This window comes from Sphaerodactylus townsendi, linkage group LG06 (assembly GCF_021028975.2).
Source record: "Sphaerodactylus townsendi isolate TG3544 linkage group LG06, MPM_Stown_v2.3, whole genome shotgun sequence".
Lineage (NCBI taxonomy): Eukaryota > Metazoa > Chordata > Lepidosauria > Squamata > Sphaerodactylidae > Sphaerodactylus > Sphaerodactylus townsendi.
Genome location: NC_059430.1, coordinates 124807195 through 124826087, shown reverse-complemented (window position 1 = coordinate 124826087; position 18893 = coordinate 124807195). Strand labels below are relative to the sequence as shown.

The window sequence follows — 18893 nt, the reverse complement described above, 5'->3', positions numbered from 1 at the left end:
GAAAATGGAGCCTGAGGCAAAATCTGAGTCTTGCCCCCCCCCCCACCCCCGGCAGCTGTTGTGATGCTGGAATCCACCCCCAAACAGCAGCACATTCAATGGTGTTTAAACTAGAGAGCCCAAATTCTCCTTTTAAATCCACCTTAAAGGGAGAATCTGGGGTCCCCAGTTAAACAACATTGAAAGTGATGCTGTTTTGGAGTGGACTATCACCCACCGTGAAACAGCATCACTTTCAATGTGGCGTAGTGGTTAAGAGCAGGTGCATTCTAATCTGGAGGAACCGGGTTTAATTCCCTGCTCTGCCGCTTGAGCTGTGGAGGCTTATCTGGGGAATTCAGATTAGCCTGAGCACTCCCACATACGCCAGCTGGGTGACCTTGAGCTAGTCACAGCTTTTCGGAGCTCCCTCAGCCCCACCCACCTCACAGGGCGTTTGTTGTGAGGGGAGAAGGGCAAGGGAATTGTAAGCTCCTTTGAGTCTCCTACAGGAGAGAAAGGGAGGATATAAATCCAAACTCTTCTTCTTCTTCTAAACGTAGGACCTCAGATTCTCCCTTTAAATCCATGCCGAAGGGGGTGGATTTAAAAGGAGAATCTGGGGAAATTTGGGAGGTGCCTGCTGTCAGGGGTGCAATTGTTAAGCTAGCAACACCAAACTTTTAGGGTATCTTTAGGAGACTCTCCTAATGATACCACCCAGGTTTGGTGAAGTTTGGTTCAGGGGGTCCAAAGTTATGGACCCTCAAAGGCGTAGCCCCCATCTTCTATTAGCTCCCATTGGAAACAATGGAGGATGGGGGCACAAACGGGTGGGCGGAGCTTCGGACATGAATGGGGGGGTTTGAACCCGAGGAAACCCCCCCCCCTTACCTACGTCCTTGGTTCAGAACCTCGTGTGCCGTTCTTCCTCCTTTAGCTTATCTTCACAACAGCCCTGTTAGGTAGGCAGGCTGGGAGAGAAATGACTAGATGCCAGTGAACTTCATGGTACAGTAAGGATTGAAACCGTGTCTCAACAGACAATACTATTCTGCACCATGTATTACATATTCGGGCGTCTGAAATCGCTGGATTGGTGGGGGAATCTTGAACCCTAAGCGATGCCTGGAATGTATGTAAGTGCAGCAGAAGGAAAGCAGCGATTCTCTATGACCAGGGTTGAATCCGCATTAAACTTCACAAGAACACAGTTCCAGATCACGTCCCACACGCTGAGCCATTTATATTAGACGCACCACGCTGCAGAGAGCCTGCAAAACGTCCTTGCTGCTGCCCAAGCCTTTGCGACCCCCAAGACTACAATCCCCAGCAGCCACCGCGCCCACCAAGGTAAACATCCGCCTTCCTGCCCCGCCTCTTTGCCACGCAGACCCTGCGCTTCCGGGGAGAGACTGCTGGACCAGGTTCCAAAGGCGGCAGGTGAGCGGCGGAGGTTCTGTTGCTAGGGGCAACCCCGGATGCAGGCGGTGGGCATCTTTCGCGCCGGGCTGCAGTCTCTTGGAGGGGAGGGCGGCCGAGGCTTCTCTTTTTACTGAGCCCCACCCTGAGCAAGAGGGCCAAAGGATGCTAAAACACCCCGGGTACCACGATTCCCCCCACCAAGTCAGGCACCCCGGGCCCTAGGTCTCTTTGGGAGATCCCACCCTCCATGCTTCCCGGATCTAGGGGTGAGTATTTAGGAGCGGGACAAAGTTTTAGGAGCTAGAGCCTGGCGATCTCCCAGAATTACAGCTGATCGCCAGATGCCAAAAACCAGCTCTCCTAGAGAAAATGGTTGCTTTGGAGGGCGGCTCTCTGGTTTTATAACTCGCCGAGGTTTCTCCTCAAGTCCTACTTTTTTTTTGGGGGGGGAGGGAATTTTAAATCTGGAATGCTGGACGCCAATTATATCCTTAGTTACTGAGACTTATTGCATAAATTAAATTTCTAGCTTTTATCGCTGCTTTTAAATGTTTAACTATTTTATATTGTTATTTTTATATGCGGTACACCGCCCAGAGCCCTTCGGGGATGGGGCGGTATAAAAGCCTAATAAAATAAATAAATACCCTCTGTTCCCAAATCGTCAGGAATTTTCCAGTCTGGAGTTGGCAACCCCAGCATCTCGCTTTTCTCCTTTGCATATTGCCTGATGGTTTGAGCCCAGTCCAGCACCCTGTTTCTTCCAGTGGCCAGCCAGATTCCTGAGAACAGTCATAATTTGCCAGGCAGAGTATGTTCTCTGTAACTGCCTCTCACAACACCCAGGTTCAAACCAAACATCCTGTAAAAGGATGCCACATCACTTTCCCAGCCAAAGGAGCAGCAGTGGCGTGGTGGTTAAGAGCAGGTGCATTCTAATCTGGAGGAACCGGGTTTGATTCCCAGCTCTGCCGCCTGAGCTGTGGAGGCTTATCTGGGGAATTCAGATTAGCTGTGCATTCCCACACATGCCAGCTGGGTGACCTTGGGCTAGTCACAATTCTTTGGAGCTCTCTCAGCCCCACCCACCTTACAAGGTGTTTGTTGTGAGGGGGGAAGGGAAAGGAGATTGTCAGCCCCTTTGAGTCTCCTACAGGAGAGAAAGGGGGGATATAAATCCAAACTCTTCTTCTCCGCTCCTTGGTCTTTTCTCTTTGCAGCCCTAGAGTTTGGGATCTTTCGGTGGGGCGGGGCAGGTTATCCATTCAATGAAAATGTGTGTCTCTTGCCTCCCCGCTGATCTCTGTGTGACGGCTTTTATCCACCATATTTCTGTTCCACCCTTCTGTTAAGGGCTTTATACCCAAATGTGTGAACTAGCTCCACTGCAAAGACCATGTGAAGTAGGTTAGGCCCAAAGAGATCACTTGCTCAAAGCCAACAAAGAAATGTCATGAGCGAGCAGGGATTTAAACTTTAGTCTTCACGCAGTTTGCAGCAGGGGCCATGTGTGTGTGTGTGTGTGTGTGTTTTAATCATAAAAAAAGCAAATAAGGATAATCATATTACCAAAAAGTCAGGATCCCCCCCACCCCTCGCCTTGTCGGGATCCTTTTCTGATTTGCACAGCAATACCAGGAACTTGGGGTTTGTCCCAGGATCTAATTGTTTGCACAACTGGAGAAGGAAATCTCTTTGCCAGGATTTGACATTTGAAAAAAAACAAACCAGTTGCTGGCTAGAATAAAGCAAACATATTTCTCACCTGTAACGTAAAATAGGTCAGATGTTGCCGCTGAACAAATTTTAAAAGGTAAGGAAAAAACAATTGCAAAAACCGACAAACAGGATATCAGAAACCAGCAGGGCAGTTCCTGGATTGTGATTGTACAGTTTACGGAGACTGTGACCTAGGTGGGGAGCCACTACAGCCTGTACAAATTCTTCTGGACTGTGGTGACCAGAGGGGTGAGTTAAGTTTATTTTCCCATTCACCCATTTTCAGGCACATAGTCGAGGTGTTTTTAAGCATGCGTCTAAAAATGTACAGTGGTTCTGGTGCCAGCTTTTTGTTTACCCTGCAATGAATGTGCAAATTCCTCCAGAAGCAAATGCCAAACACATTGTGTGGATATATTTATTTAATTCAATTAATTCAGTTGTGAGGTTCATTTAAACCCCACCTTTCTCCCCAATGGGAACCATACATACATAAGCCTTTATTGGCATAGTCAGAAAAAAGTTACATGAATTGGGAACAATTGCATGGATACATGATAGATAAAAGGCCCCACGGGGAGCACAACAAATACGTTCTATTGGGAACTCTCAACAGGGTGTTTGTTGTGAGGGGGGAAGGGCAAGGAGATTGTAAGCCCCTTTGAGTCTCCTGCAGGAGAGAAAGCGGGGATATAAATAAATTAAAACTATCTCCGCAATGAAATTGGCGATCTCTTCACAAAGACCGGGATCCGAGTTGTTTAACAATAGAGATAACCTAGTCAGATCAGGCAGCCCAGATTGGAAGGAAAAAATGTAGGTTGGTATATTTAGATCTGATGTTATCAAATCTGGTGCAGTGCAAGAGTTGGTGAGTCAGGGTTTCAACCACATTAAGTTTGCAACTGCATAACCTTGCGGATTTATCTAAATTGCCGAACCTACCCTTTAATAGGGCAGAGGGCATAACGTTAAAAGCGTGCAGCGGTAGAGGAAGCTCTCCTAGCTAGCGTGGAGTTACGTTAAGGTAGCATGGAGATAATGTGGAAGGCCCATACGTCTCTGCTCAAATGGAATTAGGAGTTGTGTTGGAGAGCAGGTTCGTTTGGCTGCTAGATACAAATTTGGCAAATTCTAGATCTCCAATGGGAACCCAAACCAGCTTATATAATTCTCCTCTCTTCTATTTTATTCTCACAACCATCTAAAAATCACCCAGCAAGTTTCCATGGCACAAGTACGGATTTGAACTTGAGTCTTCCATCCACTAGACTAGTTCAACTCTTTTAACCACTATGCCACAAACTGTTTTCACTTGTCTATCAGGGGGTCTCGACTGACCACAGCTCACTGTGGAATGTTGCTTTGTCGCCTCTGCATAATAGGCGAAATCACCTTTGCGTTTGTGTCCACAAATCATGGATCTTGTGGGATCCGCCTCTTGCCAGGGCCTGACTCTTCATAACTGTTTCTGTCAAGCCACTCAAAGGTGCGTCTTAACTTTTCCAGCTCTCTTCCTCCCTTCCCATCTCTCTGCAGCTCCTTAGCCTGGCGTGAAATCGTCCAGAGCGAAATGGCTAGCAAATTAGGACCGGAGCATCTCTTCAATCCAGGAACTGAAGTGGAGGAGGCGGGAACGGTTCTGGGTACCAAGTAAGTAAGGATTCAGGGAGGGGGGCCTTCGCAATTGGGGACAAGGCCCCCATCTTTAGCAAATGGGCTTGGGGGTCTTTTGAAGGGTGTGCGGCCTCAGGATAGGACTGTTGTGAAGTCCAGCTTTCTAAAGCACCCCCCATCCCTCCTGCCATCCCTCTCTTCTCCCCACATTGTCCTCACACAGGATCTCCATCCCAGCTCTCTTGCCCCAAGGCCCTGCCAAGGAGTGGCTGGAGCAGCGGAAGGCAACCATCCGACCCTGGGCCAATTTTGTGGATCAGCGGCGCTTTGGGAAACCTCGGAATTTTGGGGAACTGTGCAAAAGGCTCGTGCGCAATGTGGAATATTTCCAGAGCAACTACGTCTTCGTTTTCTTGGGGCTCATTGTTTATTGCCTGTGAGTAGCAGAAATGGAGGGGGACGCTCCTAATTTTGCATTGGGGGCATCATTGAGCATCCTGCTGTCAAATAGCCAAACAGTAACAGAATCCGAGGTCGGGGGAATGTGGCATCTGGGAATTCACTGCTTGTAAATGGAAATCTGAGTTTCTGGCCCTTGTAGCTGGGAACACTTTTCCCACCTTGATGATTTTACGGCAGGATTGTTGAGAGAGAAATCCCTGACAGAGTCCTCAAAAAAGTGTTTATTTTTAAATAAAAAATAGAGATTTTACCCTTATGAGGAAATGAACACAGACATGCTTGTTGAGACGGGGATAATCAAGCTAAAATTGATTTTAGCTTGATTAGGAGCATCAGTGGCATAGTGGTTAAGAGCAGGTGCATCCTAATCTGGAGGAATGGGGTTTGATTCCCCTCTCTGCTGCCTGAGCTGTGGAGGCTTATCTGGGGGATTCAGATTAGCCTGTGCACTCCCACACATGCCAGCTGGGTGACCTTGGGCTAGTTACAGCTTTTCAGAGCTCTCTCAGCCCCACCTACCTCTCAGGGTGTTTGTTATGAGGGGGGAAGGGCAAGGAGATTGTAAGCCCCTTTGAGTCTCCTCAAAGAGTTTGGATATAAATCCAAACTCTTCTAAAACTGACATGTTGATTTAGAACCATGGGGGATGGAGAAAGGAAATCTCTTGATTTCTCCAGCTGCAGCATGATACAGATTTATCCCACTGAGCTGCCTTTAGCCTGTTTTAGTGCTCAGAGTTCTTGCTGCAGAAAGACTGTACCGGGATGTAGGACTTGAATGATGCTATATTTGGGGATCTACCATTTTTCATTGATTGGCGCACGTGCGCAGGAGTCCTTGGTCATTTTTTTTCAGAATCCGATAAATGGAAAGACCAGTGCATGGATTCTGGTTGTGTATGAAACTAACTTCCGTTGATTCCACCCGCTGGCCTGAATGGCAGATCCCAAGGAGCAAACCTTGAATTTCCTTGCATGCCAAATGCATTCTGTACCACCAAAGTTCAACTCTTCTCTTCCCCTCGTGCCTTCCTCTCTCCCCACAGCATTACATCTCCTCTCCTCCTGATTGCGCTCGCCGTCTTCTTTGGGGCCTGTTACATCATCTACCTGAAGACGCAGCAGTCTCAGCTTGTCGTGTTTGGTAAGCAGAAGGTGGCTCCGATTCTCAGGGGAGCAGGTCCGGCAGATGTCGTTCGTCCTTCCTGACAGTTAGGGCTGTTCGACAGTGGAATACACCTCCTTGGAGTGTAGTGGAGTCTCTTTCTTCTGGTTAAAACTGGAGTCAGAACATTGAAGTTCAAGTTATCTGCACAGAGGGAATCAGTTTTTAGCACAATACAGCGTTTGACTATTCAGTCTCCCACTTGCCTGGTGAGACTGGACAGTGTCCTTTTCTGGATAAAACATGTTTGATCTCAGACTGCAGGGCCAGGAGCCTAAATGGCTATACCAGGGGTCAGCAACCCGCGGCTCCGGAGCCACATGCGGCTCATTCGTCCTTGTACTGCGGCTCTACAGCGGCCACGCCAATGATGGCAAGTTGCACTTGGGATATGGCAAGCGTGCCTCCTTCCCCGCCCCCTCCTTCCTTCCTTCCTTCCTTCCTTCCTTCCTTCCTTCCTTCCTTCCTTCCTTCCTTCCTTCCTTCCTTCCTTCCTTCCTTCCTTCCTTCCTTCCTTCCTTCCTTCCTTCCTTCCTTCCTTCCTTCCTTCCTTCCTTCCTCCGGCATCCTTTCCCCTCCTTCCCTCATCTGGTGCCTGGGAAGGATGCCAGAGGGAGGAAGGAAGGAGATGAGCCTTCGCTTACGCGTCCCAAAGTCTGCAACTGCCGTCGTTAGCATCACAGCCAGCTGTCCTATCCCACCAGCTTGGCTGGAAGGGCAGCAGGGCTTAGGAGGAGGCTGGGGGTGTGGTGTGAGGGAGAACTTAGGGAGAGCAGAGGGCCAAATGGCTCTTTGGGTGCTAAAGGTTGCCGACCCCTGGGCTATACACAGTATGTGTGCATGTGATGGGGGGGTGGGGAACGACACACCACATCATGTCCTTTACTTTCCCCAGGAGATTCTCCCCAACCTTCCCTCTTGCTTCTACACACAGGCAGTCTTGTTTTATTTGGGAGGCTGTTTTTCTCCCAATGCACATAAATCTGCCTCTCCTCTAGGGTTTGCTGTGTTCTGTTAACTTTGCACTCTGCCCCAGGCACCCTGTGGACGTTAGCAGGAATTAAATTGTGCCAGTGGGCTCAAATCCAGCCGCAGCCTGGATTCCTACGGGCTCGCTTCTCGGAGTGATTTTATTAAAACTGCCTGTTGGCAATGAGACGCGCCACACGAAAGCAGCCTCTCACCAAGCTGGACGCTTGAGAAAGGATGGAAGCGGAGGTTGCATCTGAGAACGGGATTACCCACCCAGTCTGAGAGAGAGAGGGCAAAATATGGCATCCTCGTCAGCACTGGCAAATGGGGTTAAGAATAGGATGTTGTGTGCCGTGAAAGGGAAGGCGGTAGCTCTCCCTTTTGCCTGTTCCTTATGTTTGTCCCTCATATGCGTGTGTTTGCAAAACTCATTTTTTTCTTGCATTAATGATCGAAGGGTCTTCAGGTGTTGCAGTTCTCAAAGTGGCCATCAGGTGGCAATGCACCAACAGGAATGAGCACAGTTCATTCGCAGAGGCTGCTCCCCCCTAGGCCTTACAGCAGAGGTGTCCAACTCTGGCGCTTCAGAGGTTCATGGACTACAATTCCCATCAGCCCCTGCTTGCATGGCCAATTAGTGGTGCTAATTAGTGGTGCCAGCCCCTGCTTGCATGGCCAATTAGTGTTGCCAGCAGGGGCTGAAGGGAATTGTAGTCCACGAACCTCTGAAGCGCCAGAGTTGGACACCCCTGCCTTCAAGAGACCCTTCCTTCCAATTTGGGAATAGTGTAAAAGGCAAACATTCTTGTGTTCCTTGGAACAGAAACCTCGGCCTCAGGACTTTAGCTGTTTTAGCAAGGCAGCCGAGGTTCCCGAGTAGGCCAGAAGGAGCTCTGGAATTAGAAGACAGATACCCGGAATTTTTGGGAGCTGCACAAACAGCTCGTGCACAATGACGACTATTTCCAAAGCGATCGTCTTCATTTTCTTGGGGCTTATCGTTGGTGCCTGTGAGTATTAAACAAAATGGAGCCAGTCAACACCTTCCAGAAAGCCATTCGTCTCTAAGGCTTCGTTTTACTCTCCCCCCTCCATGTTTTCACCCCATCTCTTTTTTACTTTAGGCCGGGAACTTAGCACAGCCCATCAATACGGCCTGGCTGGAGGCATTTCTTTCCCTTTCTTCTGGCTGGCAGGAGCCGGATCTGCTGTTTTCTGGGTGCTGGGTGAGTAACTGGGGCGTTAACCCCATCCAAGGTGTGAGGCACCAGCTTTCTCCTTCTGGGTGGTGAAGCCAGTGTGGTGTAGTGGTTAAGAGCAGGTGCACTCTAATCTGGAGAACTGGGTTTGATTCCCAGCTCTGCCGCCTGAGCTGTGGAGGCTTCTCTGGGGAATTCAGATTCGCCTGTGCACTCCCACACACGCCAGCTGGGTGACCTTGGGCTAGTCACAGCTCTTTGGAGCTCTCAGCCCCACCTACCTCACAGGGTGTTTGTTGTGAGGGGGGAAGGGCAAGGAGATTGTAAGCCCCTTTCAGTTTCCATACAGGAGAGAACGGGGCGATATAAATCCAACTCTTCTTCTACCTGGGCCAATGAGTGATCTTCCCCCCACCCCCCGCCCTGCTTCACATCCCTTTTTTTGCCATGTTCTTACAACCCAGAGCAAATGGGCAACCAAAATGATAACAAGTCTGGATTCCCTATGAGGAGCAGCTTAAGGAGCCAGTGTGCTTAGTCTGGAAGGTTAAGGGGTAGCCATGTTTAAATATTTGAAGGGATGTCATGTTGAAGATGCAACCAGCTTGTTTTCTGCTGCTGCAGAGACTAGGACGAGGAGTAATGGATTCAAAGTAAAGGAAAAGAGATTCCGCCTAAATATTAGGAAGAACTTCCTAACGGTAAGGGATGTTTAGCCTTTCAGCAGGGGAATATGCTGCCTTCGAGGGTGGCGGAGTCTCTTTGGAGGCTTTTAAGCAGGCTGGATGACCATTTGTCGGGGGTGCTTTGATTGTGTATTCCTGCATGGCTCTTCCAACTCTATGATTCCATGGTTCTGGTTTTTATCTTCACAACAACCTTGCCAAGTAGGCAAGGCTGATCTCAAGTCACCCAGTGAACTTCATTGACTGAGAAGAAGAAGAGGAGGAGGAGGAGGAGGAGTTTGGATTTATATCCCCCCTTTAGGAGACTCAAAGGGGCTGACAATCTCCTTGCCCTTCCCCCCTCACAACAAACACCCTGTGAGGTGGGTGGGGCTGAGAGAGCTCCGAGAAGCTGTGACTAGCCCAAGGTCACCCAGCTGGCGTGTGTGGGAGTCCACAGGCTAATCTGAATTCCCCAGATAAGCCTCCACAGCTCAGGCGGCAGAGCTGGGAATCAAACCCGGTTCCTCCAGATTAGATACATGAGCTCTTAACCTCCTACGCCACTGCTGCTCCCCAGACCCAGTTCCTGCCTAACCAGTTCATCATACTGCTTCCTACAAGAGCCGTTTGAGTGACTGCACCCTCAGACTCCTGGCCAGAAATGTTTCACTGAGGAGACATGATCAGGTGGGAGGGAGGCACTGTCGTCTCTGTCATCCTAAATCCTGGGACTCATTGGGCAGGGCCATATTCATTGTTAAGTACAATACACTCTGAACATGCTCAGAGGTCTGCATTCCTTTACGCAGTCACATTATGGCAAGTGAATTTTCAGTTAATGCTGGGCTAGCGTGTTAAAGAGTCAGTGACCTAACAGAACCAGGCAAGACAGAAGCCCAGGGTCCAGGGAGAAAAAGTGATTGGGCAGAGCAGATGAGAAGAGGTTTGGTAAGGAATGGGTCAACTGGGAACGGAGCAGCAGTGGCATAGGAGGTTAAGAGCTCGTGTATCTAATCTGGAGGAACCGGGTTTGATTCTCAGCTCTGCTGCCTGAGCTGTGGAGGCTTATCTGAGGAATTCAGATTAGCCTGTACATTCCCACACACGCCAGCTGGGTGACCTTGGGCTAGTCACAGCTTCTCGGAGCTCTCTCAGCCCCACCCACCACACAGGGTGTTTGTTGTGAGGGGGGAAGGGCAAGGAGATTGTAAGCCCCTTTGAGTCTCCTGCAGGAGAGAAAGGGGGGATATAAATCCAAACTCCTCCTCTTCTTCTTCTTCTTCTTCTCCTCCTCCTCCTCCTCCTCCTCCTCCTCCTGCTCCTCCTCTCCTACCCAGGCACTCTGGATGAAAAGGACTCCCTGCACATTTTCTGTTGTATCTCTGCAACAGAAAGGGCTAGAGTAAGGGTGTCAGCATGTAGTTCAAGGGCTGGATCCAGCTTCTTGAGGGGGTTTATGAGGCCCGTAAGCCAGGCCTGATTGGGAGCAAGGGGGGTTGCCCCAGTTGCCTCACAGGCCTGATAAACCCTCTCAAGATGGCCACCCCACCCTGGTGTGGATTTGCCAGTAAAGGCATTCTGGGGCCAGCCAAGACAGCTACCACCCTGACCAAGTCACATTTGTGTCCTCTCCAACCCTCAAAATGAAAGGCTGGGCTAGAGACTTAGAAGAAAATTAAGGTGGAGGTTCAATGATGAGGCATGGCATATTTCTTGGGGAGGTATATTGCCCCCCCAGGTCCCTCCCCCCAAAAGCAACAGACCTGAATTCCTCATTGTTCTACTGCTCTCACCTTACACTCACGTAGTCTGGCAATCTTACACAGAGAGCACTTGCAGTTCTTTCAGTGGACACTAGGTGGTGCTATTTCCCCAGTGCATTTGGAAAAAAGCCCTAATCGTTCAGGATTTTGAAAGGCGAAATCCTAAATTCATATATACACTAGCAGGGCACCTGTGCTTCGCTACGCATACTTCATCACAGCCTCTCCATTAACTTCAGGGTGACATTCAGCATACCTCATCACAGCCCGCCTGTGAACTTCTGGGTTGTTTTTCGCATATTTTGCAGCAGCTTCCCTTACTTGTCTTTTTAAAAAATCGAATCTGTAAATCGCTTTCTGCGTTTAATCCCTCTCCTCCCTTCAGCTGTTTCATCAGAAGGAGCAGGTTCGTATGCGTTGAGGAGGTCGGTGGTAGGATCCACTTCGGCCACCATTGGCTCAGTTGTGCTTTTTGTTTGGTGGGCGTTATCAGAACTTGTCGATTCGACACATGGACTTCCCTCTTCTGGCTGTGACATTGTCCCCAAGATTTGCCAGGGCCAGGCTCAGACGCGGTGGAGGAGGATTCTCTGCTTCCGTCATCGCATGCGGCAGTGGGGGCTGCACCGGGTAACCCCTTCCTCTCTGTTGCCCCCTGCAGGTGCCACTTTGGTAGTCATTGGCTCCCACGCTGCCTTTCACGAGCTGGAATCCGGAGAGGGCGATGAACTGCAGATGGAGCCAGTGTGAAGAGCCCGGCAGACGTCGGCTGATGCTTTTACATCCCCAGTGCTTTCTGTGCTTCAGCGTCCCTCTTCCGTTGCCTCTGTATATACAGATGATGTCCTGTGGGATTTTTCCCCTCTCCCCAAGAGCCTGACTTGCAGGCTCCCTTCTGGTCCTTTAATCATCCACCATTCTCCTTAATACCTCCCTATTTCTAGCCCCTTCTATCCCTCTGGGGGTAGGGTCTCAACTGGGATATGCTCTAATGCTGTCCTTCCTTCCTTTCTTCGACTGTGAGTCCATCACGCACTAACTCGTCCCATAACAGTCATGCCTTGGAATTTTTCTGGCCTCAATCTGAATGCAGTCTCCTTTCTTCTTCCTTACCAATAATATTAAAGAAAGAAACCAGGTATTAGATTGTCTTTCATGTGTTTGGTCCGTGACATGACGGAGGTTATTACGACCCGCTGGCTTACATCAGCCTTCGGCGCACGAGCCCCAACCGTTGCCCTGGTTCCTTGTGGCCAACTCTGCAGGGCTGGCCACAGTCTCTAGGAAGAACAAGATTTGAGTCCTGTACTCTTTAAAGTCCCCAACGAGATTTCTGTGGAATTCAAAGAGAGCTCTGACTTTCGAAAGCTTATACCCTAGAACCGTGGGGGCGAACCTTTGGCACTCCAGATGTTATGGACTACAATTCCCATCAGCCCCTGCCAGCATGGCCAATTGGCTGATGGGGTATGCTCGAATCCATAATATCCCGGCTATCAGATGCCAAAGGTTACCCCACTGCCCTAAAGAGATACTTAGCTCGGGTCTTCAAGGTGCAACCGGCCTACAGCTGTGGAGCAGCAGTGGCGTAGTGGTTAAGAGCAGGTGTGCCCCAATCTGGAGGAGCCAGGTTTGATTCCCCGCTCTGCCATTTGAGCTGTGGAGGCTGATCTGGTGAACTAGATTAGCTTGTGTACTCCAACACATGCCAGCTGGGTGACCTTGGGCTATTCACAGTTCTGAGCTCTCTCAGCCCCATCCACCTCACAGGGTGTTTGGGGGGGGGGGAGGGAAAGGAGTTTGTAAGCTCCTTTGAGTCTCCTACAGGAGAGAAAGGGGGGATATAAATCCAAACTCTTCTACTGCTGCAAATCAACGCAGCTACCCACCTGAAATGATCTTTGGGAAGCAATCCTCGGCCTCTTAAGTTGCTGCCGTGCCCGCTTGACCCTTGCCAAGGGCATTTTCCTGGCTGTTCAAAACCACCCAGGTCCTTGACCATTCATAATGAAATGCTACCTCTTTGCCCCGAAAATAAAAATTCCTAAATTGTTCGATCTAACCAGCATCCAACATAGTTATCTCTTCCACACTGCCGGGGTTAGAAGTGGCCCCCACGATCTGGAAATCCAAGTAAATTTTTTTGGCCCTCCCTTCGTACCAGAGAATAAGTCTGAATTATTTTCTTTTTCCTTGAAAAAAGAAAACGTGGATATTTATGGTATTAAAATATGACATATGTTGATATTATACAACATCATATATGTTATGCATTTCTGAGTTTCTGAATTTTTTGTGTCGTGGTGTAGCCGGCGTAGTATAGTGGTTAAGAGCAGGTGGACTCTGATCCGGGGGGACCGGGTTTGATTCCCCGCTGTTCCGCTTGAGCTGTGGAGGCTTATCTGATGAACCAGATTAGCTTGTACGCTCCAACACATGCCAGTTGGGTGGCCTTGCGCTATTCACAGCTCTACGGAACTCTCTCCGCCCCACCTACCTGTTTGTTGTGAGGTGGGGAAGGGCAAGGAGATTGTCAGCCCCTTTGAGTCTCCTTACAGGAGAGAAAGGGGGGATATAAATCCAAACTCTTCTTCTTCATCTGCTGGCCTTCGTGTGTCGTCTGTGGCTTCCACCCCCCTACGTAATTTCTTATGCCAACGGGCAATATAGCAGACCATGTTCAGGAAAATTGCAATGTGGAAAGGATAACTCTAATTCCATTTGTGTTTGAGATCCTTTACCTCACCCTACTGTGTTTTTTGTGTGCCTGCACACTCAGGCATTCTTGATTTGCCCAAAAAGCTACTGGATTCTGCTCTTAGACCCATAATATCTACCGGGTGGACGAGGCCATCTGTGACCATGAAATCATGGCTAGGGCCAAAAAGAAGACCTGGTGGTGTTGAGGGTGACCAATTAGACTAGAGGTGTCCGAATCTGGTGCCTCAGATGTTCATGGACTACGATTCCCATTAGCCCCTGCCAACATGGCCAATTGGGCTGATGGGAATCATAGTCCATGAACATCTGGGACGCCAGAGTTGGACATCCCTGGTATAGCTGGGACTGATGGGAATCATGGTCCATGAACATCTGGGACACCAGAGTTGGACATCCCTAGTATAGCTGGGACTGATGGGAATCATGGTCCATGAACATCTGGGACGCCAGAGTTGGACATCCTTAGTATAGCTGGGACTGATGGGAATCATGGTCCATGAACATCTGGGACGCCAGAGTTGGACATCCCTAGCATAGCTGGGACTGATGGGAATCGTAGTCCATGAACATCTGGGGCACCAGAGCTGGACATCCCTAGTATAGCTGGGACTGATGGGAATCGTAGTCCATGAACATCTGGGGCACCAGAGCTGGACATCCCTAGTATAGCTGGGACTGATGGGAATCGTAGTCCATGAACATCTGGGGCGCCAGAGTTGGACACCCCTGAGCTACACGGATTCTTAAGATCTTGCTACGAAGAGAGTCAAAAGTCAGTCTTTCAGCTTGTAGGCACAAGGCAACAACAGTGATTTCCATCTCGGTAAGAATCGTCTTGCGTCTCCTGAGCCTTTTGCATGGGCACTTTGCTGAGAAACAAGGTGGGGAGCACCTTAACAGGGGCAGCAACGTGAATGTTTCCAATGCGACACATGGAAGGTGAGGGGATTCTCTATTAAAGGCCTGCAACCTTTAATAGAGAAAGGGGGGAAATAGGGAAGGGGATATGGACATAAGGTATTTCCCAAAAGAAAGTGACTGAGGCAGTGTGGGACTGCCACAGTGGTGGGATTCAGCCGGTTCACACCGCTTCGGCAGAACTGGTTGTTAAACTGGTGCTTGTAAACAACCAGTTGTTAAATTATTTGAATCCCACCACTGCACTGCTGTATTAGAAATGGGTGAAAATGAAGAAAACTTGTACCAACCAGGCTACAATAATGACTTCAAAAATTAGTTCTCCCATTAGAGTAGCAATTTACTTATAAGTCACCAAAATAATTTTATAATTATCTAGAATCTGGCTAGCTGTTATATTTGTATTTGGATCATATTGCCGTGCCGTTCTAACTTGTATATATATATTACTCCAATGGGAGAATGTGAACAATTTTTTCCAAAACATTTTGTTACTGTTTGTAAAATTATAAAATTATTTTGGTTGCTTATAAGTAAATTGCTACTCCAGTGGGAGAACTAATTTTTGAAGCCATTATTATAGCCTGGTTGGTACAAGTTTTCTTCATTTTCACTTTGGTGTATACCTTCCCCTTTTGCATAATAGCATATTAGAAATGGGTGGCTGGGTGAAAATAGTTAATACTGCAGCCTGCCTCTTGTTGCAGGCAAATTTTCTGCAAAGCCTACGGTTGCCAAGTTCGATCTGTGAGCTTTCTGGTTATTGAGAGACAGTGTGGTGTAGTGGTTAGCACTAGGGCATGGGAGGGCAAAGTTCAAATCCCCTGCTACGTTAGGGAAGCTGTTTAGATGGAGGGCCGAATGAAAATGCCTCGGAGAGAGAGACGGCAGGAGCTGGCGGTGAGAAAGAACTCTCGGAGGGCGTTGGCGAGTCTGAGGAGCTACCGAGCTCGGTTTGCCATGGGCCGTACGATGTTCCAGGCAGCTTCACAGATTTGTGCATATTGGGGCGGGGGGGGGGGGGGGGGGATGTAAGCAAAAGTGTTCTTGTCCAACTGCCCACCAGCCTCGATTTTAGGAGGGTGGTTCCTGAACTGCACAAAATGAGGTGCGAATCGAAGGAACGTCACCTGCCAGTGCCTCCGTTTTCTTTGCAGGGGAGCCCGATTGTTCAGCTGGGCCCAATTCAGAAGCAGGTCGGCCTTCGCCTCGGCGCAGGCTTCCTCTAGCCCAGAGGTGGCCAACCCCCTAGCCAGTTCCAAGCAGAGCAGGGCTCCGGTAGAACCGAGAGGAACCCGCAGCAATGGCCAGTTATCAGAAATAGGGACGGCACAGGGGCTGATGGGAATTGTAGTCCATGAACATCTGGAGCACCATAAGTTGGCCACCCCTAGCCAGTTCCAAGCAGAGCAGGGCTCCGGTATAGAGCCGAGAGGAACCCGCAGCAATTGCCAGTTATCAGAAATAGGGACGACACAGGGGCTGATGGGAATTGTAGTCCATGAACATCTGGAGCACCATAGCTTGGCCACCCCTAGCCAGTTCCAAGCAGAGCAGGGCTCCGGCACAGAGCCGAGAGGAACCCACAGCAATGGCCAGTTATCAGAAATTGGGACAGCACAGGGGCTAATGGGTATTGTAGTCCATGAACATCTGGAGCACCATAGCTTGGCCACCCCTAGCCAGTTCCAAGCAGAGCAGGGCTCCGGCACAGGGCTGAGAGGAACCCGCAGCATTGGCCAGTTATCAGAAATAGGGATGGCACAGGGGCTAATGGGTATTGTAGTCCATGCACATCTGGAGCACCATAGCTTGGCCACCCCTAGCCAGTTCCAAGCAGAGCAGGGCTCCGGCACAGGGCAGAGAGGAACCCGCAGCATTGGCCAGTTATCAGAAATTGGGACGGCACAGGGGCTGATGGGAATTGTAGTCCATGAACATCTGGAGCACCATAGCTTGGCCACCCCTAGCCAGTTCCAAGCAGAGCAGGGCTCCGGCACAGAGCCGAGAGGAACCCGCAGCAATTGCCAGTTATCAGAAATTGGGACGGCACAGGGGCTGATGGGAATTGTAGTCCATGAACATCTGGAGCACCATAGCTTGGCCACCCCTAGCCCGTTCCAAGCGGAGCAGGGCTCCGGCACAGAGCCGAGAGGAACCCACAGCAATGGCCAGTTATCAGAAATTGGGACGGCACAGTCTCCGCCATCCCAGCATAGATGCTCCCTGTCCACCAGTATCCACCCCCTGAACAGCTGGCACAGTAAAGGTGAGTCCACCTTTTCTCCGGGGCTCTGTGCTGCGGCTATTATCCAATGCAGATAAAAAATGTGCCAAGCGAAGCGGGCATCGTTCTGCCACCTGTCTCCATGTCAGATTGCGCCAGGGAGGCTGGATGATAAATGACGGGGCACCGAATGTCCTTTCAGACGAAGCAAGACCAAAACGGGAAAGCTGTGCAGCCCCTTGGCCGTTTTCTGGTCCTTTGGTTCCCCGCCCCCCCCCCCTTCCCCACCGTTGCCTCGGTTTTAGTCGCCATGGCGATTAGATCCTTCCCCCTGAAGCCTTCTGTTGCTGCAGCGATGACCTGTGGCTCTTCTCCCCCCCCCCTCCCCTGCCCATGGGAGCCGGATGGAACAAACAATCTGATTAAATTAGCCGCATCAGGTGGCATCTTTGAAGCAGAGGAGAACGCCAGACCGGGGGGGGGGGGGGCTGTAGCATCAGAGAGGACTGGGGCCGGGAGGCAGAAGGGCATTCCAGGTCAGCCTTCCCCCGCCCCCTCTGGCTGCCGCCGCCAGCGTCTGCCGCAGTGTCGGATGCCACTGTGGCCAAATGCGGACAAGCAAGGGCACATTGGCCTGGTGGCGGACAGTGCCTTCGCGCGGCAGCCAACGACTCGCGGTAATCCTGCAGCGCCGTGATTTCCCAACCTGAAGTATGCGGACCCCCCCCCCCCCCCCCCCCGGGTACATGCCAGAGCACTCGGTGGTATGCACAAAAGATTAGGTAATGGGTTTGCTGATATGGGGGTAAAGTTTTAGGGAAATGGGTTTCCAAGGGTACGCGAGTGAAAAACGGCCGGGCACCAATGCTGCAGCGCTATCAAGGGAAGAGAAAAACATTCCACACAGCACCTCTGGACTTCTCTGGGAGTCTCTGATCCTAGCGCTTAGATGACAAGATCGGGCTACCACGGACCATCCGGATGAGACCACCTCGGATTACCTCTAGCCTGCATCTGTGGCGGGCAGCTTCAGAGGTGTATCACAGAGGGAAGTCTGTTACACACTGTGTCCAGAGAGAAGGAAATGTTTGGGGTATATATTGTCCATGTCCCAGGGTGTACCCTAATGACTGCAGCCAAGAAAACGTGCTCCCCCCTGTATTTTTCTCTCCCATTTGAACGGGGCCACTTGGCACACTACCTGTATTGCTTAATAAACCCTGTTCAAAGGAGAGCCATAATGCTCGCCAGGTTTAATGTTATGCCTTCTGCCTTGTTGCATGGCAGATTTAATAAGCAAGAAAAGGCTAAAAGATTGTGCCCATGTAACGATGGCTCAGTTGAACCTCTGGCCCACCAATTACGACACTGTCTCAGATTCAAGGAAATCAGATCCAAGTATGTGAATCTTACTCCTTTACATTTACCCCATCTCCCCGATTTAATTAGATTACACTACTTGTTGGACAACCCTGATCCTTCTCTCTGTATGATAGTGGCAGACTTTCTCCTGGAAATTACTAAACGCCAGTAGATTTCCTTCGACCTAACATGTATTTTGTATTGTATATGCTTTTTAATCCGTTTTTTATTATTGTTGTACTGCTGTCTATGCCAATAAAGGCTTGCTCCTGGGGAAAAAAATGTCCCAGGGTGGGGATCCCAATCAGTAAGTGTTTGGGTGGACCTTGTTATGCAAAGATGTGGTTGATAGTCTTGTATTGCGGGTGGGGCTTATCAGTCCAGGGAGCGATTCACATTTTCATGCCCTGCAGTAGTATTGGTGAATGCAAATCCTGTGTTTGGGTGGAGTGCATTGTTCATGAACCAGCCACAGATGCAGGCGAAACAGAAGAAGAAGAAGAAGAAGAAGAAGAAGAAGAGGAAGAGGAAGAGGAAGAGGAAGAGGAAGAAGAGGAGGAGGAAGAAGAGGAGGAGGAGGAAGAGGAGGAGGAGGAAGAAGAAGAAGAGGAGGAAGAAGAGGAGGAGGAGGAAGAAGAAGAAGAAGAAGAAGAGGAGGAGGAGGAGGAAGAGAAGGAAGAGAAGGAGGAGGAGGAGG

General features: G+C 49.9%; 1 protein-coding gene across 5 annotated transcripts; it reads left to right on the top strand.

Moving 5' to 3' along the window:
• The first annotated feature begins 1360 nt into the window (after positions 1–1360).
• Positions 1361–12107, top strand: RABAC1 (Rab acceptor 1). 5 transcript variants are annotated; one of them, XM_048502100.1, is made up of 7 exons: positions 1364–1422; positions 3186–3372; positions 4663–4776; positions 4964–5176; positions 6248–6345; positions 8463–8564; positions 11630–12107. In XM_048502100.1, the coding sequence occupies exons 3-7, from the start codon at positions 4697–4699 to the stop codon at positions 11716–11718; spliced, it is 582 nt and encodes a 193-aa protein (XP_048358057.1). In that variant the 5' UTR covers positions 1364–1422; positions 3186–3372; positions 4663–4696; the 3' UTR covers positions 11719–12107. The 5 variants fall into 5 exon arrangements, with proteins under 5 accessions (XP_048358060.1, XP_048358057.1, XP_048358062.1 ...); XM_048502101.1 differs by lacking the exon at positions 1364–1422 and adding an exon at positions 1650–1670; XM_048502103.1 differs by lacking the exon at positions 3186–3372 and having other exon boundaries at positions 1361–1422.
• The last annotated feature ends 6786 nt before the right edge of the window (positions 12108–18893 follow it).

Excerpts from the sequence above, each read along its gene's own strand:
- RABAC1 (XM_048502103.1), top strand. The coding sequence starts at position 4,697 with ATGGCTAGCAAATTAGGACCGGAGCATCTCTTCAATCCAGGAACTGAA. Across the intron at positions 6,346-8,462 it reads GTCTCAGCTTGTCGTGTTTG|GCCGGGAACTTAGCACAGCC; the intron begins GTAAGCAGAAGG and ends TTTTTACTTTAG. Across the intron at positions 8,565-11,629 it reads TGCTGTTTTCTGGGTGCTGG|GTGCCACTTTGGTAGTCATT; the intron begins GTGAGTAACTGG and ends TGCCCCCTGCAG.